We start from the raw sequence: 25,070 nt of genomic DNA, 5'->3' as shown, positions 1-25,070 counted from the left end.
GTCCAATAATTATGGTCAATGAACTGACTTGAGATAAATGCCTCAGAAAACTTTGTTTAAAAGGAGTTTTAGACCGTGTTAAGTAATTTTTCATCCGTTGGTTTGCAAATCAATTGACCTTCAGCTTCTTACTCAGACTCAGGAACTTGTTTTTCATTTCTAAGAAGATAAAGGAAAGACAAGGATTCAATGGCGACTCTTATAGTCTAAGTTTCTAAGCTTATGGAGGGTTGGCTTCCTTCAGAAGACGCAAATGTGTACCTTCATACAAGACTTGTGGACAACATTTCCAGTAGACACCATGAGCACTTTGCTATGGACCTGCTAAATATGATTTATTACATTAATCAGATCCTGCATTTAAAGGCTGAGATGAGGGCTGAACTAGAGCTGTTTATAAAACTGATGTTGGAATGACTCAACATGCAGATTCAAAAACAGTTGTTGAAAAAAGACACTGCCAGTACAATTCTGAGGAGGTTTAAGAGCATGGCTGTGAGTCTGCCGTAGACACAGGACTCGGTTCACAGGGACCCAAAGCCTGAGGCGTCACATGTAAGAGGAAAATGTCACAATGATTGCATTTTAATGGTAGAAAAGACTGAAAATATATATGAATGGGTCTGAGTTCAGCTCACCAAGTTGTTGTTGGAGCTGTTACTCTAATTCTGGAAAAGCCTTGGTATAATATATTAGAAAAACATGTCATAGCCCAGCATGTCCCCGATTTGGCAAGAACTCTGGAAGTCAACCTGTCTGGACATTTAGCAAACAATGACCTTGGTCAAACCAGACACTTGAACCATTGTCATCTTGGAATATGTTTGTGTCATCAGGGAAGAAAAAAAAAATCTACTGATGTTCAGACCTCTCATTCAATATATTCAGGTTCAGCTGACCTCATTTCATGGACACAGAACACTGAACCTACACCTGACCAACTAAACCAACCCCACATCATAATGTTGCTCACATGGGCTTGTACTGTTAGCACTAGGCATGATGGGTAATTACTTCATCATCCACCTCTCTTCTCATCCTGATGCATCCATCACTCTGGAACAGGCTCAATCTGAGCATATGACCTTTTCCCACTGAAACACACTCCAATCTTTATGCTCAATAGCAAACTGATGGTTTTTCAAAGTAGCATCATTGATGTATGATTCAAGTTGTTTTCTTGAGGCTAATCCCTTGAGTTCTCTTCACATGGTATGCATGCAAATGTTTGAAGTTTTCTTAGTTCTAATGCTGATTTTTTTTTTTTTTTAATTTCATTTCACCAAACAATTTAATAATCTTTCATCATGACCATTTAATGTTTTTTCAACCACATTTCTTCTTTGAAGATGATGATAGTTCACCACTGTTATTCTGGGTTTTAATAATGTATTGGACAGCTTTTAACCCTATTTATTTATTCATTTATTTATTTTAAATCTCAGCTTTTTCAGTCTTTTTATGTTGTTTTCTTTGCCTGATACTGGTCAATAATTTGACTCTTCTGAATTAGAATTACATCTTTTCCACAACCATGGGATATGTCCTCAGACATACATGTTTAAGAAATGAGAAACTTAGGGACAAATAACTTATTTACAGCTAAAACGTATCAATCACTTTAGCAATTATCCAATGAGAAGGATCTGAACTAGTGTCTTAGTTAAATCCATATGGTGACTTTTTTTGGGCAGGCAGTATGTATAGGTGTGAAGGTAAGTCCACTGTATTCATTTTTAAACATATGGTGGACTGTACACTGTCACCTTTAGTTTTTAGCTGTAGATGCAATTTAATACTATGACCACTGAATGCCTGGGTTGTTCTTTATAGCCAGTTTTACAGTTGGTAATATCGATCATAATAATGCTCCTGTATCCTCACATGAGTAAAAACTATGTTTCTAGCCATTAAACACATCTACAAACAATAACTTTGCTATTATATATGGGATAACTCAAATTGGCAACTGAATATATAAAGACATGCTGTGAATCTCACAGTAACTAAATGCAACAGTCATAAAAAGGGTAGAATTGCTACAGAATGTGTTGGTGTAGAAGTATATAAAGGTAGAAGATAAAAATGCAAAATAGAATTATATGAAGTTACTTCTAATAAACAGCCTACGCAACTATACTGTGGAGGTTTTGTGAGTGGGTGAGTTGCTCAAGAATGCGAAGTCTTCAGGTTCCATGTTTCCTTTATATTTTTCTGGTTCGAGAATTTAAATCCATTTAAATCCATGATGATGATCCAGGCTGCTGCTGCCGTACTCCTCTAGCGCCATCCTTCATTTGTATTGCCCTGAACTGTTGGCTGTGATATAATGTGCATCACCACGACAAGCCTCTGTGAATTCATTAGGACATCTTCTGGAAACAGTCCAAGGCCTTTAGCAGTGCCGGTCCGCGATCTCATCACACTAATCTTCAATTAACTGATGCAGCTGCTGATGTCATTTAACGCATTTTTCTCTGTGAAAGGTTTGATAGTGCTGCTTTTGGCAACTTTGATTAAGTGTGATGCAGTTGCAGGCAGTTTAATTTCCTCTATTTGAGTTCAAGTTCACCAAGTCTTGACATTTTAAAGTTTAATTTGCAAGAACAAAGGATATCGGTATAAAAATCTGAACTTTATACACTTCAAAGTATCAGTAAACTCAAAAAATTCACAGTAGACATACCATGCTGAAGTGCAAAGTGTTTACTTTTCACAAGTTCTTTTCCAACAAATATCACTGACAGTTTCTGGAGACATTCCAATCTTGAAACTGAAATAATCTCGAGTTTTGTCATAAATTCAGTCTCTGTGTCCAGAGTTTTAAAAAAAAACAAAACAAAAAAAAAAAAAAACAGGTGGAGTTTACAAAAGGTGCCTCCAGTCTGAATGTAGAGAATGAATGCATGTTTAGATGAATTTTAGTTGCTCTCTGTTACAAAACAGCTGCTTGTTTCACACCAAGCCCCATTTTTGTCCCTTTTAATGATCCAAAATGGCATATGCAATGTTGTTTAGAGTTTTCAGGTTTATTTCATTGCAAATTACTTGTTTGCACACATGTGCTAAAACTGAGGAAATGCATCACATATGTAGTGGAAGCTGAAATAACCCAGTGATGAAGATTATTTGAAGAAATGAGAGTGAACACTTCTCAGCTCCATAGGCTGGATGTTGGATGCAACAACAGGGAGCCTCTCCACATAAATGCATAGAAAAACACAGTGATGGCAGGAAAACGTGACCAGTCAGTCATGCATTCATTCAGCCTACTGTCTGATAAAGCACTGCTAGGTATTTGGTTTTTGCCATTTATCTTACCCACGTTACATTTTGTCTCTCACACAGCGGTACACTCAGTAACGTTTCTTGAAATAGTAATACTGTAGCATTTGATTTCTCTTCCCATACAAACACTTTCTTCCTGTTCATCTTATAGAAATAATTCCCCCACTGCACCCTTCTAAAGGAATGTCAGCTTTCATCAAAATACCCTCAGTCATCCAACACAATATCAAAAATATCATTTCTTTAAATGTTAAAGTCTCAGTAGAAAAATGCCTGAAATATATAGATATTAAACATGTGCATGTACCTTATACTTGTATACAAAGAAAATTTGATGCAAATTATTACTTTTTCAAGAATCATTTTAAAGCTGTAACTATGCCACACTGTACTGTATCTCTGCATGTAATTGTGGAAACAAAACAAAACAAAAAAAACACAGCTTGCATGGCACCAGTTTTAGCACAGATTTTGATGTACAATGAACCTAATGCCTAGACACAGATCAGTGACTACATTGTCATTAACTTTAAACCAATAGTCTTTTCAAAAATACACCACCTCATGTGCATATACAGTAGCACATATTGATAGGATTATTTTCTCCTTATCTGCAGTCGGGCAGGTGCTGTTTTGCTCACTAGCAGACCTGTCAAGCTCTCTAGACACAAACAATTGCAGTTCATAAAGGCAAATTCAGTCGGTTGGGTGGAGCTATTGATTTTCATCTGAGTATGCATGGGGCAAGAGACACCAATCAAATGTGGGCTGACATAATTTCACTCCGAGTTGTAGCTCATCTACACTTGCCTCCATGCTTTTGATGATAGAGACGTTTGCTGCATTCTGAATTTTTATTTAGCATTTTACAACAAAACAGTCACCTCCGCAATTATGAATTCATCTATCATCTTTATGCACATAGAGGGATTTTACAGTAACACCCTCTGTGAGCACAGCTGTGCATGGAGGATATTCAACGCTCACACATACTTCAAAGAATGAATTTGTCAGGAGAAACCATGTCTACCGATGATTGAAAGCCAATAGTATTTCAAAATAGGTAATAAAAAATGTTTTGTTGGTCACAGTCTTGGCTCCTCACTCCCCGGTCACTGGCGGATCAGTGCTGGAAACACAAATCCACTTCAGTTGTATCTCAATGGGCCCTGCAGAAGAAAAAGGGAAAACACATTAGTGCTAATATCTGGCTGCACAGAGAAGAGCCACTTGAAAGAGCGGTGGCAGAGTCACTAGTCGCTCTTCACAGAACAGGATGAAAATACACCAAGGTATCACTGCCTACACACGAGCGCCCAGACACACACGCACGCACGCACACACACACACACACACAGGTCATTTAAGTTAATAGGACTGAACTGTCTGGCACAGTTTCCTCTGTGGATTAAAATGTATTTTCTTTTGTGAAAAGACAATCTACTAGTCTTGTCCTTTTTTTTTTTTTTTTTTAAACAGATGTCATTTTTTTCAGTGTTTCTTAGTGAGTTCTTGAGTGATTCAATAAGCTGAAGAGCCCATCTGGGTCACTGTGGCTTTTAAAAAGCTGATCCCGTTGTCGAGATGTTGTTTACTCGCCCTGAGAAAGGTGCAGCTGATGCTTCTAACTTTTAACTCTCTCCAAAGGAGCATAAAATCCTCAGATTAAGTTTGCTTCACCACCGAAGCTTTCTAAGTTGCACTGATCCCTCTCACGCCCTTTGACTTGTTCTCACACACATGACTGCATAAATACTCATGCATGGCGTTTTGCACTCTCATGCACCTTTACCCATATGCACACCTATCCTTGCTGTATCATTAAATGTATGCATATGAGTATGGGCACACATTTTGTCAAGGACACACAAACACGCACATACACATGCCCACTCACTTTCCCACATCATGACTTTTTCTGAGTCACAGATAAAGAGGCACCAAGACAAGCCAGTACCCATGCCTAATGTGTACCAGATTTACTTTTGAATGCTCTGATGTTTGGCAATGTAGGTCATGCCTACTTTGTATTCTAATGAACTTTACATACAGTTATCTCCATTACAGATGTAATGCCTCTGGCATGCATCACCACAATTATTTGGCTTTCATTTTGTTTAATGCTTTCCTCATAACAGTTTCATTTTTAGTGATAATAATGAAATGTAGTTGATTGAGGGCAACAAAAATCAAAGTAAATGATGCATGCGGAATGGGGATGAGCAAATAGACAACTGTGTTTTTTGGCAGACTGTCACTGCCAACAATCAGACAGAGAAACAACAGCTAATTAATATTCACTGACAAAATGTGTGTCTCACTCTGACACATTTTTGGAGTTTTATTGCACACTGTGCATTTGTTAGGTGGGAAAATGGGACAGTTCAGTCTGAAAAAGTGCTATGACCATGTATGATTATTGTGTTACTAGTCTACAAATGGATATAACATATTTACATTTATAAATGCCAACACAATAAAATAACCACTCGACTCTTTGATATTGAATTAATCATAGAAGCGGCAGATTTACTCTTTCACACCATTGAATGAGGTGTTGTACTAGTGACGTTGCAGGATTGAGACAGAAAACAACCTTTGAGAAGCTTTATAAAAAATGTTTTAGTGGATGCATAAGATGTAGGAATACATTTTTACACTCTTGAGAAGATCATTTGAAATTCAAGGGTACAAGGTCACCAAAGCAGAGGAAGCTGCTACTGCTCTGGACACGAAACAGTAATCTTGATTACACATACAAATGCTGCCAAAGGTGTGTCAGATATGATTTAATAAGAGTCAGCCCTCCCACATGTATTGTATATGGAGATACATGCGAACAGAGAGATTGTTATGTATACAGCTGCTGCTGAGTGGGAGTAAAGCATCATCCAAGGGAGGAGGAGGAGAGAGAAATAAAGACAGAGTGAGAGAGGTGGGCTATGAACTGGAGCTGTGAGCTGTGAGCTGTAGGGAGTAGGTCAGTGCTGTTGAGTCAGTCCTGACTCATGATGGAGGCGGTGAAGATCCACCTCCTCTCTGCCCATTACAACTCTGTCCTCGAGCCTGAAGCACTGGAGCTCAGATGGCTAGCGCTTATAGCCAGTAAAAAAAACTCCTACATCCATGTCCAGGGGAGGGGTTTGATGTAACAGCAACGATCTGGTATTAAGTCATGAGTAATGAATCCAAACATGGTGGCCTGTTTATTAATATGAGACATCCCACATGCTGTATGGCTTATGTCTATCACTCATTCCTCTTCCTTCTGCTGCTTCTGCTGTAACAGAACTGACATCATATGACATATTTTCAAAGTGCATCTAAAGGGCAGACTATTGAGTAATGCCAGTTAAACTTAGACCATAATCTATACAGAAACTTACTCTTGCATACTTCATCACTCGATAGTTCCAGATAAAGACCGAACTGTATTTTTATTTTAGGCAAAACTTTTGCACAGCTATATTTTAGAGCTTTCTTTCCCTCTTTTTTTTTTAAAGTAAAGTTTTAAATGACTTAAATCAGACCATACTATTAGCAAATGGCCAAATGTACTGTATGTATTTTTACTCAAGTACTCTATAGCTCTGTGACAACCTTTCCATTATTGTCATATCAGAATTATTTGAGATAATTGTTATTATTTAACGTAATCATGACAACAGTCTTCATTCAGCTGCTTAAAAGAATAATAGGCTTTGTTTGTTTGAGGCAGGGGTCAACAACCCTGGCCCTCGAGATCTACTATCCTGCATGTTTTAGATGTATCCCCCTTACAACACACCTGATTCAAATGATAAGCCTATCATCAAGCTCTGCAGAAGCCTGATAACGACCATCAGGTGTGCTGGAAGAGGGGGTTGGTGACCCCTGGTTTAAGGCATGTCATTGCCATGTTTAGGTTTTATGAACAATAGAAAAGGAGGATTTTCATTCGTTTCATATGGCTCAAAATTCCTCATTAATAAATGGTTATTTGTCCTCTTAAAGCTGCAGTTCTTGATCATTTTTTTAGCATTTCTACTTCTATAATTTCCCTGTGTTTTAGGCTGTAGAGCAGAGGTCACCAATCCTGGTCCTCGACATGTACTATCCTGCATGTTTTAGATGTATCCCTCTTCCAACACACCTGATTCAAATGATAAGCCTATCATCAAGCTCTGCAGAAGCCTGATAACAACCGTCAGGTGTGCTGGAAGAGGGGGTTGGTGACCCCTGGTTTAATAACCCATAAAGACCCAGTGCTAGTTTTGTGGCAGTTCCCAAATTAATTTTTCTCTCTGTTTAGCATTTCTTAAGTGATTTATCGCCATTTATTATAAGATTATTTTCTATATTTGGCATTTTTCACTGTAAATCAGGTATTTTGCTATTTTTTATTTCCTATATTTAATTTAGATGTTCATGAGAAAGAGTTAATTCAAAGGTTATTATATCAAAACAGAAAACTGAAGAAAAAGTGAGTTTTTCAGCAAAGACATCAATAACTGAACATAAAAATAAGTGTCTCCATCCACTGTTATTATCAGTGTCCATGGGTTTTACTGGTGAATCAATGTTGTAGAAGATGACAGTGTTTCCATGTTCACTACAGAGCCTCTGAACGTCCAAATGGTTCATATCTGATGACCATGAAAAGATGACAAACTGTGTTTTACACCAATTATTTACTGCATTGATAGGATGAATGGATCAACAGGTGTAAAACAGTTGAGATCAGTAGATGCTTCTTGGTCGCCAGTGACTGTTTGGGTCTTTATGGGTTAAGGCATGTCATTGCCATGTTTAGGTTTTATGAAAAATAGAAAAACAAGGATTTTCATTCATTTCACATGGCTCAAAATTCTGCTTTAACTCTCTGGTATCCCATCCACCAAGGCCCTTACTATACACCAAGTGTGCCTTTTTCGCACACTTGTGGAATAATGTCAAAAAAATTTCATACAGTTTGTTTTTAATTCTTTTACACTTTTTTCTATTTCATAAACTTGAGCCGTAAATAAAAATATCAAATATTCAATAACTGTTACATTTTTTAACCCTTTAAAAGCTGTGTTTGTAATGTAAACATACCATTTTTTGGATGCAAAAAGCAAAAAAATTATTTTTCTTCAATATACTACATAAAAAGTGGATCACATATTATTTGATTTTTGCAGTCTGGCATATGTCAATGATTAACTCCAACGTTGGTTAATTTGCATTTTTATTTTTGGCGCTAGGTCAAATGTTCAAAAATACTAGCATCTGTCACCAAGTGTGCGTAAAAGGCACACCTATAAATCAAACTATTAAATATTATATATTGATTTATTTTTCTGCTCTGATTTTATTTTATTTTTGTAAATCAAGGTCAGCCCTAATCATACATATCAAATAATTATTCATTTTACATTTTTTTAACCCTTTAAACGATCTCTTTTCATCATGATGTCACTACATTTTTTGATGCAAAAAACGCAAACAATGATTTTTTTTTCAAAATACTACATAAAAATTAGATTACATATTATCTGATTTTAGCAGCCTGGCATATGTCAATGATTAACAGCAACATTAACAATGTTAATAACTTAATTTAGACCCTCACCTCTCAAATGAAACCCAGATATCAGTAAAAGCAGGATTTATGCCTCAATGGCTTTCAGATCAAAAACAGTGGTTCTAATGGAAGAAATAATGTGTTTTAGGCACACTTGGGAGACAGATGCTAGTCTTGTAATTTTCTTTTGTTTACAATGTGCAAATTTTAGTTGGTGGCCAGAATTTTAAAGATCACGCACAAATGAACAACTTTTGAATTCTAACCTTATTTAAATTGTGAAAAATACAATGAAGTTTTTTAACATGAAGTGCAAAGTGTGCCTAAAAGGCGCACCCAGATACCGGAGGGTTAATTAATGGTTATTTGTCCTCTTAAAGCTGCAGTTCTTGATCATTTTTTAGCACTTTAAGTGGTCTGTACAGATGACATCTACTTGTATACTTTCCCTGTGTTTTTAGGCTTGTAGAACAGGGGTGTCCAATTCTGGTCCTCGAGAGCTACTATCCAGTATGTTTTAGATGTATCCCTCTTCCAACACACCTGATTCAAATGATAAGCTTCTCATCAAGCTCTGCAGAAGCCTGATAACAACCGTCAGGTGTGCTGGAAGAGGGAAACATCTAAAACATGCAGGATAGTAGCTCTCAAGGACCAGGATTGAACACCTCTGCTGTAGAGAATCTACTCCACAGTACAGGTTTATGAGTAATCATAGGTGAGTTCAGACAGGTAAGATGGATAAAAACATAAGTGACAGCTGTAGTTACCAATCATTGATCAGACTGTGTCTAATTGTAACCTGGATTCTATGGCTCTACTCCATGTCTCAACAAGAAAATTTGGAAGAATATTTGAGTTTTCCACAGCTCCATGAAATTACGTCAGTTTGAGTGGTATTTATATTTAGTCGATTAATTTGGACTCAGAGGAGAGAGCTGCAGAAAGAAGATTTGTGTTTCCAATACTTGGAATTTTGGCAACTGTAGCTTAAAGGTGTTTTGTGTGATTAACCTATTTTTAGACTTATACTACAGTAAGTACAGAAAGTCAACAGATTAGACAGAAAAATCATGTTTTCAAGCCAAATTAAAAATAAGCAATGAACTAACAAGTCCAAATGTGAGGTACTTGTAAATACGGCATTGATCTTTTAGTCCACTACATCTCAGAGGTAACTATTATCCTTTTTCCTCCACTACCATTATTATTGACTTTGCAAATTCATATTATTGAGGTAAAATAAAAATCAATGCATAATATCAGTATAGATTAATCTACCACTAATTAAAATCAACCTTACCATTACAGCTGCAACGCTAGACAAACACACAAGATGATCACATTGAATCATTGAGATGATCATGACAATGGTGGTGAAATCATAAATGGACCTTTCTAAACTTCTATGTACATTTCCTTACACATCCATTGTGTAGGATTCAGCGACATCTAGTGGTTAAGATGTAGATTGCAACCAAACACAATTATTGGCATTTAGGAGCTCTGGGCCACAGTAACACCATGGTGATTCAACACAACATACACTTTGCAAAAAATACCTGTTGCCTCTGTAGATATAAATGGCTTATTCTAAGGCAACAGCCACAAAATTATTATTTTCAAGTGATTTCAGAGCAATGAAAACATTATTATGAACATTATTTTTCACATCCTCCTAAATCTTACACTGAACCTTTAAATAAGGTTTTGAATACACGGCTTTTATTAGTAACAGTGTGTTTTTTACAGCTTCAACACAAGGAAAAGATCTGAGTGCTTCCTCCACTGCTGCTATTAGCCTCAGAGTCTGCAGTCGCCTGGTTTGAGTCTGTGTTGAGCAATTAAAAAACTGAAAATCCACATCAGCACACCAGTGTCCTTTACTTCACTGACGTATTTGCCTGACATATTCTGTAGCATACTTCTTTTCTCAGTTTCCAATTTGTATCTGTATGTGTACAGTTGTTGCTGCCACACTCTGTAAGACTCATTAATACAAAGTAAATATATTAATGTTCTCCTGTAAGAGTAATTCATCATCTAAATATGCTCGTAAAGGCAAATAGCATTACTATTTCATAATCTCCCTTTCATGGTCTTTCTGCTGCCCACGTCTCCTTTCTTTCTCATTTTTCTCACGGCTGAATAAATACTGATCCCTAATCCAGATGCTAATTTTAGACAGTAAGGTTAGTGGGGTCACGCATTGGATTTAGACATCAGTCCCTTCTATTTCATACCATCAGCATTAAAACTCCATGTTTCACACTCATACAAAATGTCTGACCCTTAGAGTTGATCCTTATACGTGTATTTACCACAATATCTCTTTTTCTTTATCATCAAAATATGCAGAGCAGTAGTTCGGACATTTGTCAAGACTAAGGCTGCTACAAAGGCTGGCTGAGGCAGGGCTGTTATCTCTCGTAGTCTAATCCAGCTAATTAAGGGCATCGCTGGGAGGAAGGTGCTACTATTCTCATCCAACTCCGGGGTATGCTGTCTCTCCATCTCTGCCAAAGTGACGTGCGGATTTACACAAACCTATGCACACACAATGCGCATGCATACAGGCACACAAATAGTCTTAAATTCCACTCTGCACACAAAGTTTACTTACAAATTTGGCACATATGTATGAAACACCAGGCTTTGATAAAAGCAGATAAAGCAAACACTGCTCATATAGGCTGTGACGGTTCATAATGCTTTGCCTTTAAATTCCCTTGTGGGGGTAAAGACCTGCCTGATTCGCTCAGCTAAAGGTTAGAACTGACTAATTTACTCCCAACTTCACTGATATCATAGGTAGATGTAATGGGAGTCTGAACATATTTGTCTCAAGATCCTTATTGTACAGCAGTCTATAGATGCACATCAGAACTGTAGTTATGGACTCAAAAAATGTAGTTGGCAATTAACTGTCATACAAATAATTGTGATCAATCCTTTTGTCTTTTTCTATTCATTTTGTGCCACTGTTAAATGTAGTATGAGCCTAAGTGTAGTTATTTACACTCATGCAGCTTACCTAAAAGAGGAGGAGACATTTACTGGCATTAAACTCCAGAACACACTGAATAAAAATAGTGTTATTGTTTAGCTTTAAGGCTTCCTAAGCAAAAACTGCAAAGGGCAGATTTGAGATAACTTAAATATACACAGCCTGTTACTAATATATACTAACAATATGTGGAGAAATGACAAATAACGCCAAATACCAAGATGACATCATCAGAGGATCATTAACAGTAAAAAAAAAAAAAAAAAAAAAAAAAAAAAGAGTGGAATGATAATGAAATATGATTTTTTTTTAAAGATGTTTTCATGCAGTTGAATCAAGATCATTGTACCAGGATTATGCAAAAATAATAGATGTGAGCTGAAATAATAATGTGATTATGCAATAATTGTAATTGCTTGACCCCAAAAGTCTTGCATATCAGTGAGACTAAATGATAAAGTGAGAGGGGGTAAGATCTCACTTGTCTGTGACTCACTGATTGTACCCTGGGCTGACTGATAACACAATAATGACAATTAACAATAACAATTAATATTTATGATTGAAATGTTAAAATCACAGACATCTTTGTTATTTTTTTAAATATTTTTTTGTTTTGCTTCTAGCATATTTTGATGTTACACAAAAATTTCATGACCATACAGAGGAGTTTAAAACCACAAATAACTCAAAAATCAGCCTTTAAACTGAAATGCAATAATGTCTTGAAAGTTTTACTGATATTGACAACCGTGATTATAATAATTTGGACATATAGGCCAGCCCTAGCTTCAAACTGTGAATCTAAACAGATTTTCAGATAGATAGTAAAGGTTGATTAGTATATATGTCAAAGTCATTTATTGTGTTTTCAATCCTGCACATTACAGTTTTTGAGGTTCACCGATAAAGGTTTGAGAGGTGAATGCCTCGAATGAAAAACTGTGCACCAGGTACAATATGTTCTGAAACTGAGATGCATTGTTTTATCCTTGCATCAGCTAAACCAGATTTATTCATATATAATTATTAGTACAAGCACTTTGCCTTGTTATTGAATAAATGTGATCAATAATTTGTGACCAGTAATTTAATATTTACAGCCAGATTGATTGATTCCTCTCTAAGCTGTTTCCCCAGCGTGTCTCTCGTCTCCATTTCTGTCAGTCCAGCTACGTCTACGGCCAAATAAGCAAAGCTTTAGGCTTCTAACACAGCTGGGTTAAGGCAAAGTCCAAGCCTGGCTTTACTTAAAAAGAATTAATGAGATACTGAACTGTAGTACTAGAGAAACTAATATAGGATGTAGCTTGTAGCTTTTTAGGTCATTCTCCATGTTGCCTTCTTCAGAGATATTCCTTTATGTTTTTGTAAAGTATGTGTATACACTTGGGTGAGGAGTTATTTCCTTATACTGTATGTGAAGACATCATGGATAGATCTTTAGGGCTTTAGAAGAAATATGATGGAAACAGGTTTTCTTGTTTCATCCAGAAGGGCATGAATTAATCAGAATCCCACTTTGAAAGAACTTCCTGAATTCCAGACTAGTTAGTACCAAAAGCTTCCACAAAGGAACAGACACAATTAAGTTTCAGTGTTGTTAGCACTGTCTGTCCTTAAATTTTAAAGTCCCAGTACATTTCCCAGTCAGTGATGACTGCCTTCAAACATTACAGTGAACAAACACAAATATATAAATTTACATAAACAAATAAAAGAGAAGCCAGTGTAAAGAGACAGTTACGCAATATGCTCTCTTTTCCCTCTCTTTCTCTTTTTTTCTCTACCTAACACACTCATGCACAAATACTCACCGCTGCTTCCTTATCTGTGTGTGTGTGTGCATCTCAATGCCCATGGCGATGCCTTTCTGTCTGTTCCACTGATGTTCTCCATCCTTTAGTTTTCTGTTTTCCCACCCTGTCTCTCTGTTTGGATAATCCAAAGTTCAACTGGAGTAGAACGCACTCATTTAGTAGAAAACACTATGAATGATTCAAGAATGTTTAAGTCCGACACATTGAGGGGTCTGGCGTCAAACCGTGGTGGTGGTTGATTTGCGTAGGATTGTTTTCTGGGGCTTGAGGGAAGGAGGATGAGGAGGCACACAAGGTGGAGTAGTGTTTGTTGTCGGCGGGAAACTGTGGCTAACTGGGAGACAGCCATTTTCCAACATTAGTTCATGAGACAGAGCATGAGGAGGAGGGGAGGAGGAAGAGCAGCAATGCACGGGGCTGAGTCTCAAGTCATTTAACTCAGCCTGTAAATGTAGTTCTGTGTCATCCACATCATATTGGAGGTCGCAGTCTGGGCAGTAACCATGGTACTGGACCTTCTCACTGAAACGGACCCGCTCTCGAGGCTCCCTGCTGGGTGCCTTGGGACATTTGTTCTTGTCATGGCGGAGGAGAGGCATGGGCCTGGGCAATGTGGGAACAAGCCCTGACTCAGGAATCCCACTATCACCAGAAATGAAACACGGTGTAGAGGAGAATAAATCCCTGTTTGGTTTCACCGGAAACACCCCGCCGTTCCTCAATAAAGACCCGTTTGCCTTGGATAGATTCCCTGATAACACTAACGTCGGATGAGGCAGATTCTTTATGTTATGATCCTCTGCTCTTAGAGGGGTCTGTCTGGGTGGGGGTAAGGGTGGGTGGGGTTTTTTGAGTACAGTCAAGACTGCAGGAGGGTTGACAGGGACCGGGGTGATGGATGCGGGTGGTTTGAAAATGCAGTCCTCGGCGAAGAGCTTCATCTTCTCAAGGCTGGAAGCAGTGGTGGTTGTGGTGGTTGAGCTCGAGCTGGAGTTGAGGGTGTCTGTCTTGGAGCTGTCTGTTAGCCCGTCTTCCTCCAGCTGCAGGTCACAAGTCAGGGTGTCAATGTCATGAACGACCTGGTGACGAGAAGAGGCATCGTCACTATAAGTGTGGTCAGCAAGAATGAACAAGAGGATGAAACAACTACAACAAAACATGACTGATAATAGATAATGATTCAAAAGAAATAACTCAATATAAATCTCATGTTTAAAGGTGCTTCCAGGTGCAGTCCCTCTAGGGGTAGAGATAATTGTATCATCACTATATACAGTACTGTGCAAAAGTCCTAGGCCAACATTAGGTTTGCTGGTTTAGTAAAGTTCTAATAACCCACATCTGCATTTATCAGTCTCTGTATTAAGATCCAGTCTGGATTAATGTGTAAGCAGCAGGAAAAACAAATGTTTCAGGGATAAAAAAGCTTCTATAAACCAAAGAGCTAGTATTTACTGTGACATCCCTGTGCCTTTTAACCCTTTTGTTCAGACAATTTGAGATTTATTGCATTAATTTTCTGATGTTTTATACCAGGTTTCATTCAGCACATCAGATGTTTCTACACTGAACAAAAATATAAACGCACCACTTTTGTTTTTGCTCCCATGTTTCATGAGCTGAACTCAAAGATCTAAAACTTTTTCTGTGTACACACAAGGTTTATTTCTCTCAAATATTGTTCACAAATCTGTCTAAATTTGTGTTAGTGAACACTTCTTCTTTGCTGAGATAATCCATCCACCTCACAGGTGTGGCATATCAAGATGCTGATTAGACAGCATGATTTTTGCACAGGTGTGCCTTAGGCTGGCCACAATAAAGGGCCACTCCAAAATGTGCAGTTTTATCACACAGCACAATACCACAGATGTCACAAGTTTTGAGGGAATATGCAATTGGCATGCTGACTTCAGGAATCTCCACCAGAGCTTTTGCCTGTGAATTGAATGTTCATTTCTCTACCATAAGCCATCTCCAAAGCTGTTTCAGAGAATTCATGAAGAAGACTGTGCGAGGAAAATGGTGGTCACACCAAATACTGACTGGTTTTCTGACCCCCCTGGACCACCCAATACAGTAAAACTGCACATTTTAGAGTGGCCTTTTATTGTGGCCAGCCTACGTCACACCTGTGCAATAATCCTGCTGTCTAATCAGCATCTTGATCTGCCACACCTGTGAGGTGGATGGATTATCTCAGCAAAGGACAAAGGAGAAGTGCTCACTAACACAGATTTAGACAAATTTATGAACAATATTTGAGAGAAATAGGCCTTTTGTGTACATAAAAAAAGTTTTAGATCTTTGAGTTCAGCTCATGAAAAATGGGAGCAAAAACAAAAGTGGTGCGTTTATATTTTTGTTCAGTGTAATTGTTAGTGTTGCTTCTCGTCATGGGGTCAGAGGTCACACTAAATAGTCACTTTAACCTTTACAACCCATTTAGTTCAGTTTCTTTTGTGTCATTTAAGGCTGTGCACATATTCCCAGGATTTTCTTGTTGTATCTGAACAATAGAGAATGAGAAATCAATATGTATGCTCATTTCAACTCTGTAAAAAGCAATAGCTTCTGTACAGTTCTGTACATCTATGGTTTTCCATAACAGCGCCAACTTTAAGACTACATTGTTTCCTGGTAAATGTTGCAGTAAAGTGACATCCAAACATGACCAGCCCAACATATTTGCGCTTTTTTTTTTTTTTTTTTATAAACAAAATGATGATCAGTAAGCTGATCTTATCGTGTAAATGCTAGATCTAAAATGGCTAATGGATCTTCACAAAGCTGCTTCTTTAGCTGCTGAAACACAAACAACTGGCCTTAGAGGAAAAAAGGGTACAAGACTTTTTGCTCTACATCCTCTCAAGTTCTTAACTGATGAATTGGAAATCTCATTATATAAAATTTAGAGATGCATTTTAAAACATTTTGGTTTTTAGACATTGATTTATGAGATTGAGGATTAAGACAACCCACGCTTAGGAGAATGGAACGTCACTGCAATTTATGGGAGCAGCCATGAGCCTGCCAGACTCTGACTTAAGTGATATACTGCTATAATCTCGTGCACCATCAGGACTAGGTGAAGAGACAAAACCGACTGCACCATGAAAGCCAAGAACAGACGAATGTTGCATCTGAAAAACTAGCTCTTCGGATGAATGAAATACATCTCTTTTGCATATAACAGACAGCAAATGACAAAGACAAACCCGCAGGTACAACAGATGGGAAAGGCACAGAGCACATGCAATAGTCTCAATACACAAGTCAGAAATTGATAAAATCTCAAAATGGTGCAGAAAACAAATCCTCATGGTGTTAATTAATTCAACACAAATAACCTCGCTTTGACAGAGAGAAAAACAAACATTTAATAAAGAATTTGAATTCTTGCAAAAATTACATGAGAAATTCATTCATTTGTTCACTGCGATGAGCAAAAACATTCAACCAGAGGCAGTAATGCAACTCTGGACATAATGTTCAAATGTGGAAAGGAAGACATCAAATGTGACATAGCTCAGTCAACACTTCTCACAAAACACTGAATCATTTTCAACCTACATACAGATGTAGGTTGATCTGAAGGAGAAGAGCTCTAAGAAAACCATAATTAAGACAAAATGGCAGAAATGTTCATCTCATGTGCAACAGACTGTAATATGAGCATTTGTTTCAGGGCTCCAAAATATTTGTTTGGATCCAGAGAGATACACAATCGCTTTCATTCCAAAAGGAAATTTGTTTTCAGAGGTTGCAAAGGGAAATATTAAAGAGCAGTAAAGGTAGAAGATTAGGTTTGGTGGCACCTTGAAGCCTGGTGACAGTTACAATAATGCATACTTACATTAAAACCCACAAACATTTTTTTTTATTATTAGACCTTTATTTAACCAGATAGAATCCCATTGAGATCAAAATCTCTTTTATAAGGGTGACCTGGCCAAGAGCACACACCACGCCATGAAAGAAAACAGGTTTTACAGACAGGTAGTAACAATAAATTAAAACAAACAGTAATAATATGGTCATAACAGTGTGGCAGCTATGGCTCAGTTGATAGAGTGGGTCGTCCAATGACCAAAGGGCTGGTGGTTCGAATCCTGGCTCCACATGTTGAAGTGTCCTTGGGCAAGACACTGAACCCTAAATTGTTCCCTGGCAGCGCCTTGCATGGCATCAGCTGCTGATTGGTGTATGAGTATGTGTGTGATTGGGTGAATGTGAGGAATTGTTAAGTGTCCGTTTACCATAGCAGAAAAGTTAGACAGTTTTTTAAAGTGCAGTTGATAAAGTGCAAAAATTAAGTTGAGGTTACAGCAATTTAAAAACACAGGCACTGTCCGATTGACTCTCACTGTCTTGTCCGTAAGATGGATCAAAAAGCTTGAAATGACATAAGTTCTGGCACTTTCAGCTCCAGTTGAAGTGTATTCCAGGCAGAGGGGGCAGCAAAGCTAAAAGCTCGCTTCCCCAATTCAGTTCTACCTTTGGGTACATTCAAATAATATAGATTACAAGATCGTAAAGAATATTGACTGGTTGATCTTTGGAGAAAAGAGGATAGGTATAACGGTACCATACCTAGAAGAGCTTTGTAGGTTAAAGTTAACCAATGGGTCAACCTTCATGAATTCAAAGATGGCCACTCAGCTTTAGCATGCGATTACAACCAGTTAAAAAAGCGTAGTGCTCAATGGTAAACAGTATTTAAGGACTGTAAACATTTGGCAGAGGCATTCATTTACAAGACATCACCATAATCTAACATTAGTAGTAAACATTAGTAAAAGTAGCTGTAACCAGGTATTTATGAGCTCTGACTGAGAAGCAGGATTTATTTCCATAGTAGAAACCTATCTTCACCCTCAATTTACAAACCAGGTTTCTGATGTGGATTTGGAAGGAAAGCTCCTGATCTACCAGAAAATCAAGATATTTATAAAGTCAGTGATGTTTGAAATGATATGCATCGTGACTGTATTTAAAGAAAACACCACACAATCTTTCACATTTGAGTCTGTCAGTAGGCACTGATCAAACTGGCAAACAATGACCCATACTGCAACTGAATGGTACTGCTTTTCCCAGACAGTGAAACTGAAAACAGGCCTCTTTATTCATTATATCTAAATGGTAGCACCTTGGATACTGGAAGCTTTTACTAATCTAAAGTGATGAGCTGACGTTTTTGTTTGGTTGCTCCATCTGTCACTCATGATCGCCTGTAATTTTGAATTTTGTTTTTAATATTTTCTATAGGTATGTTCTGTATATCTTATTTTTTTAGTTTTTGTTCTTTTTAGGTAAGGAGATATTAAAGCTATGTGGCTTGATAGTTATTTTTAGACTGAATGGGCAGACATTCAATAATTACCTTCTGGAATATTATGATTCAAGTGGTCTAGGAGGACACAAGACCTCTGCGCAGTTAAATATGCGATTGACAGCTGTAATTACCTATCAACATTAAAATTCAACCGATGTGACTGTACAGCTCTATTCAATGGCTTGACAGTGGCTTCATTTTATTCACACCGCTGTGAAACAGTCATTCATATTTATATATAGTCTTTTGATTTGGACCATGAGGAGACAGCTACAGAAGAATGTTCTGGAGGGTTTTCTCCTTATTTTGACCCATATTCATACATAGTAGGTAACAGTGATGCAAAAAAGAACATGAGGACGTTCGCTTCAAGCTACTGCAAAAAAAAAAAAGCCATCACACTTAGATAACAGAAACATGACAATTCCAATCTTTATGTGATTACCCACTAATGAAAACATGGTTAGTTTTACATTTAGTTCCATGTTTATTCATAATCTCGAGCTTGATGTTCAGTGACAAACATGTATAGTGTATATGTTCAGTTCAACAGCAATGTGATTTGTAATAAATTAATTTTAAACATATATTTTCATTGTTAAAATATTTATAGGGAGCAGCAGGGATATCCGACTATTAATCAGTACTGGCTTTTCTAGCTCCAAGCTCTATTACTGTTATTGAATCATCCTTTAAAAATCTACTATTATCTATTATTATATCAACCTCTATGTGAAAACATAATTGTTAATAGCATATTTAATACCTTTCTGTCATTATATCCTCCTAAATCCCATTAAATCTTAGACTCAGGACATTTAACATAGATTAGAAATACCGATAACCCATAAAGACCCTAACAGCCATCGACGACCAAAACTCTCTACTGATCTAAACTAATTAGTACCTGTTGATCCACTAATCCTATCAGTACATGTAAATAATTGGTGTAAAATGCAGTTTGTCATCTTTTCATGGTCATCAGATATGACCCATTTGGACGTTCAGAGGCTCTGTAATGAACTTGGAAACACTTTCATCTTCTACAACACTGATTAACCAGTAAAACCCATGGAATTGGATCAATGACAGTGGATGGAGGCACTTTTTATGTTTTTATGAACATTTACATGGTCAGTAAATCAAATATAGGAAAATGCCTGATGTGCACTGACAAAAAAAACACAAAATACAGAGGATTACGTCATAATAAATATTGATAAATCACGTTAAATATAGAGAACAAAATATTTTGGAACTGCCACAAAACTAACACTGGGTCTTTATGGGTTAACCTCTGGTACAGTGTGTTTAACATCAATCGTCTTCTCTTGTTGTATAAACTGTAATAGAAAAAAAAAAAAACATGTCTACTTTCTGTGTGTCCAAAAACATTCCCTTTTTAAGAAGAGTTTTTACTGCTTCAAAGCCCAGAAGTACAGTGTTGAACATTTTATGATTGGCCGCCTGGCCTGTTGAAAATCCAGCATTCAGTGAGTCTCCAGAAAATCTAATATATGCTATTGTAGGTCGAGCAGACCGGACTGGAGTTCATAGTGTCATAGATGAAACACCGTTGAAATAACCTTAGCGAAATCTGGCTGTAAAGGAAGTTAATGCATTTTTGCAGCATTCATAAAATAATTACAACAAGGACAATCTGCCCATGTTCATTTTTTTGAATTAGTAATGTTAATTTCAGAGTACCCAGTACATTAGCCCCATTACTATCATCTAAGGGTTTAACATGCATATCCAAACAGTGTCTTGAGAAGAGGTTGAGAGGGAAGTGAAGAGGCTGATGGGGAGAGATAAAGAGCCAGAAAAAGTGGCTGACACACAGAGATTAAGAGAAAGGGTATAGAAGGCAACAGAACCGAGCTCTCTGTGCCGTCTGTTAATGGATAATTTGTTGGGACACACACAAGAGACAAAACCAGCGCCCAAATGTAGCTGCTGCTGTAGGCCAGGCAGCCTCAGTGGCTGTGCCAAGCATCTGGGCCGGGTCCCTGCTCAGAGCCAAGCTTGGCTCCAAACCTGTCTATAAGTTATAACAGATAACTGCATTTCAAATGGATTATACCCCAAACAAAAGCCTCTGATAGTAACACCCCTTCAAGGTATGTGTTTAGTGTGTGCGGTGTCAGGATAACTGATCCTCTACGCAATTTCCTGCAAGCACAAAAGAATGAAAAAGAGAAAGTGGGCACATCAGAAAAAAAAGAATCACAACAGACAGATAACAATACGTTCTTGTTCTTATTCATCTTTGGCGCCTGCTGTGAGAAATTGTGCACTGCAGAAAAATACAAAAGAAGAATAATTCAGCTCAAGTTGTGAAAGAGTGAAGGGAACACAGACAGATGCTGTGTCGACTGTCCATCCATAATGTAGGAAGCAGAATATCTACGCAATAGGGTTTCATTAGAATGACAGCCTGTCATGTTGGGGTGAGAGTTTTAGCACAGCAAGCCAGAAGCGTGCTGTGTGGCCAGTAGAGGAATGTAAACATAAAAGCAGGTTAAACTGTGGGTTATTCCACTGGTGGCAGGATGGGATTCATTCATTGGCATGAGAAAGCACTTGAAAGCAAGTAGGTGAGAGACAGTACAGTGCAGGTTGGTGCTGCTACATATTCCAGGCCTTCTGAGAATAACTTGTGAATAAAAGCATTAAATATAATGTGCAGTTCCTTCAGTCCTCAGGGACCACCTCGCCCCTGTCTATGCATCAGTCAGATTGGAATCACACAGCAGAGTTTTGCTCTTTAACAAGGACTCTTAGAAAGAAGGAGATAGACCGATAGAGAAGAAGAGAAAGAGATAAAGAAGCGATTAATATAAATGGCTGCAATAAATACAGATAAGCAATGAGAGATAAGAAAACGGCAAAGGGGGGGGGGGGGGGGGGGGGGGGGGGGGGGGGGGGGGGGGGGCAAAGATTGAGAGATAAAAAGTGAATGGAAAGACAGCCACTCTATTATTTGGCAGGAGGTAATTTGCAGCAAACAACAGTCCAGCATTAAGATGATGAAATACAATGCAAAAGCGCCTTCCTGGTTTAACCAACTTGTCCATTAAAAATTAATTGATTAAATTTTTCTTACTTTGATCAAAGCCTGTGAGTCAGGTTGAAGCTGTCCTGACATTTCACACCCTAGATCATCCTGTCTTTCATGTTGGAGATAATGATCACATACATTAGTGGGAAGGGCGGGGGGGAAGAGGATGGTGAGGACTGTATAGATATGTATGTATGTGTAATATGTTTGCATGTGTGTGTGTGTGTGTGTGTGCGTGTGTGTGTGTGTGTGTGTGTGTGTGCTGTCACAGCCTTTTTCAGGCCTGTGTGTGGTAGGTGTGTAGATGTCAGACTCTAATCTTAGAAAGAGCATCCTTTCATCAAGCCTGTGGAAATGCACAACAGCAGCCCATGGTGCACTGCTGCTCATACACCCCTGAGTCTCTCACGTTCATTTACCTCTTTGAGCTCTTTGGCTACATCCTTTAGGTCTCCCAGGATGGTTTCCAAATTCTCCACGATTGTCTTGATCTCCTTTTTCACTTGTACTTTGGAGACTACTCCTTCAGCCTCGGCATGTGGTGTCCCTGACATTCTTCAGTTTCTGCCACAGTCTAAGGCTACTTCATAAAGGATCTCAAGTCAAATCCTTTGCTTGCCACGCTTCCACTTTGCCAGCGCATTTTTTTAGTCGTCCGTTCACTTTTGCGCCTACATCACGGCCAGGACGGAGCGAAGTGGCGTCGGGCAATGTTCTCCGTGTACGATTAGGCATGCGCAATAGAGCGTAACGCAAAAAATAACGCTTGTGTCAAAATATTCTATCATACTGTCTGCGAAAAGGGCGCTCGTCCACAGGTTTTTACACCTTTACATGATCATCCCCCAAAATGAGAACAACCAAACAATGACGCGCCATGAATATCCTTCAAGTCCACAAAGCCTGGAATTCAACATTTGGTGAGAAAATGCTACAAACGCACGCGTAAAAAAAAAAAAAATGGTTATAGTAGATCAAAAGGAGAGCATGAAGAAGAAGAAGAGGGGAGAGTATAGAGGCAGTTATCCAACCCCACACGCCGCCGCTCGTTATTGTAATGATCCATAATCCTCTGGCATCGACTGTGTGGTAATACACTTCTCCTTTTCTGTCAAATAGACGGTTCGACATCCAGGAAAGCCACCAGGTAACGACACCCGCTTTCCTCCGAAAAACACCCCATCAGTTTCATCCTGCCTACATCGCAGCCTCCTTGGAGAGTCTGAGCAGCCGAGCAGAGGATGATGATGCTCAGATGCTCTCTCTCTCTCTCTCTCTCTCTCTCTCTCTCTCTCTCTCTCTCTCTCTCCACAGCAGCCTGGAGTTTGTTGACACTCATGCACACACAGACCCAAGAGCCTGTCTCTTATTAGAACTTTAAGAGAGCGTCTCATTCATAATTACTATAGTAGATCTCTCAACAGAACTGGTGGCTCTTAACCCTTTCATTCATAGTGGTCACTACAGTGGACAGCTGTTCAAAGGTGTTCTCTTATGGATTTTGTTGTTTTAGTTCCATATCAGCCAATACATTGGATGCTTATGTATCATCCCATACATTGTAATTCATACCGTTACTGTACATTTACTGTTCTAGATAAACCTGATCTGCAGTTACAAGTTTGAGTGTAAAAAATTGGTAATTTTTATTAGATTGCAAAAGGTTTTTTTTGGGTTTTTTTTGGTTTTTTTTTTGCATATTATCTCCATGCAGGTAAGTTAAAATGTGAGAAAACATCAGATTAGCAGCATTAAACATGTTTTTATTTCCTAGTTTAACGTAGTATATCAGTAAATACATGTTTCTTTGCTTCTGAAATTAAACGCATGGTGTCCAGCTGACAGGACATTTTTGGAACTCCATGAAAATTAGGTTCATAATTTTTTTTTTAATTTTTTTTTTTTAAATTTTTTTAAATTTTTAAATTTTATTTTTTTTTTTTACATTTTTTCATGACTAAAGAGGAATAGAAACACTCAGGAAAAAAAACTCTTGATTAAGGTTCTCATAATTCATGCATGAAAAGGTTAATTTATTTTATTTTTTTAATAATACACTACCAGATGGATGTCAAATCAATATAAAAACCTGATTGAGGTGGCCCAGGATACTAAACGTCATTGAATGCACCGATCACTATGAAAATAATGACACTTTTTTTTTTTATTTTCCACTTGATTCGTCACCGTTTGTACATCCCACAATATAGAGCAACTCATGTTTAACTTAGAACAGGCTTCCCCTGTTTCGCCCACAATCTGAAGAACAAACACAGTAATAGTCAACAGAGTCAATAGAGGCTCCATACCTCTCTGCAGTACTGATTTTGAGAAATAACTGGATGGCAAATGGTGGTGAATCATCTACTTTACACATCTCCAGGGCTACTGTTCACCCTTTTTATGTATTTGTTAAATGGCACTTAATAATGTTAATCCAACACTGACAATATACATGAGTTTTGTTTTGGTTTTAACCAGACAAAAGCTTTTTGTGTCCATTTTATAGATAGAAACTATTATTATAAGGGACACAAGCAAACAAAGTAGTAACTACTGGTAAATCTTGTAGTTGCATTAAGATGTGATATGAAGATGGAAAAACAAAGTGAATTTTAATAAAAATCCAATTTTGCGATAAGATTCATCAGAATTGCCCATTTTTAATACATGACAGCACGCCAGAATGATGCATAACCTACAATTTAATAACAATGATATATATTGTTTCACATTCTCGCCACAGTTCACACATAATTTCTCCCAAACATTTTTTGTCATGTTGATATGGACAGTCAATTTTTCGGGAGTTTTGGTTCTCGGATCTTTAGTTTATTATGCCCAGTTGATTTCGTTCTAACTTCGCAGATATAATTTCAGCCATCAGGCCGCTTTATAGCTTTGTTGTGTCAGCATCTATAGCTTCATCACATCAGTGTTGTACTTTTAAGATGAGCAATGATCATCATCATTTTCGTCGTCATCAATGCCTGTCAGCGCTGTAGTAAAAA

The 25,070-nt window shown here is 37.8% G+C and overlaps 1 protein-coding gene across 1 annotated transcript; it reads right to left on the bottom strand.

Annotated features, from left to right (window-relative positions):
• Positions 1-2,691: 2,691 nt before the first annotated feature.
• Positions 2,692-23,280, bottom strand: prr16 (proline rich 16). The gene is made up of 3 exons (XM_030144174.1): positions 22,479-23,280; positions 13,658-14,739; positions 2,692-4,457 (listed from the first exon to the last, which is right to left on the bottom strand). The coding sequence occupies exons 1-2, from the start codon at positions 22,611-22,613 to the stop codon at positions 13,879-13,881; spliced, it is 996 nt and encodes a 331-aa protein (XP_030000034.1). The 5' UTR covers positions 22,614-23,280; the 3' UTR covers positions 2,692-4,457; positions 13,658-13,878.
• Between the last annotated feature and the right edge of the window lie 1,790 nt (positions 23,281-25,070).

Source organism: Sphaeramia orbicularis, chromosome 9, assembly GCF_902148855.1.
Source record: "Sphaeramia orbicularis chromosome 9, fSphaOr1.1, whole genome shotgun sequence".
In the NCBI taxonomy this organism is placed as follows: Eukaryota; Metazoa; Chordata; class Actinopteri; order Kurtiformes; family Apogonidae; genus Sphaeramia; species Sphaeramia orbicularis.
The sequence above is the reverse complement of the archived record's forward strand: the minus strand, read 5'-3'. Positions and strand labels throughout refer to the sequence as shown.

Excerpts from the sequence above, each read along its gene's own strand:
- prr16 (XM_030144174.1), bottom strand. The coding sequence starts at position 22,613 with ATGTCAGGGACACCACATGCCGAGGCTGAAGGAGTAGTCTCCAAAGTA. Across the intron at positions 14,740-22,478 it reads TAGCCAAAGAGCTCAAAGAG|GTCGTTCATGACATTGACAC; the intron begins GTAAATGAACGT and ends TCTCGTCACCAG.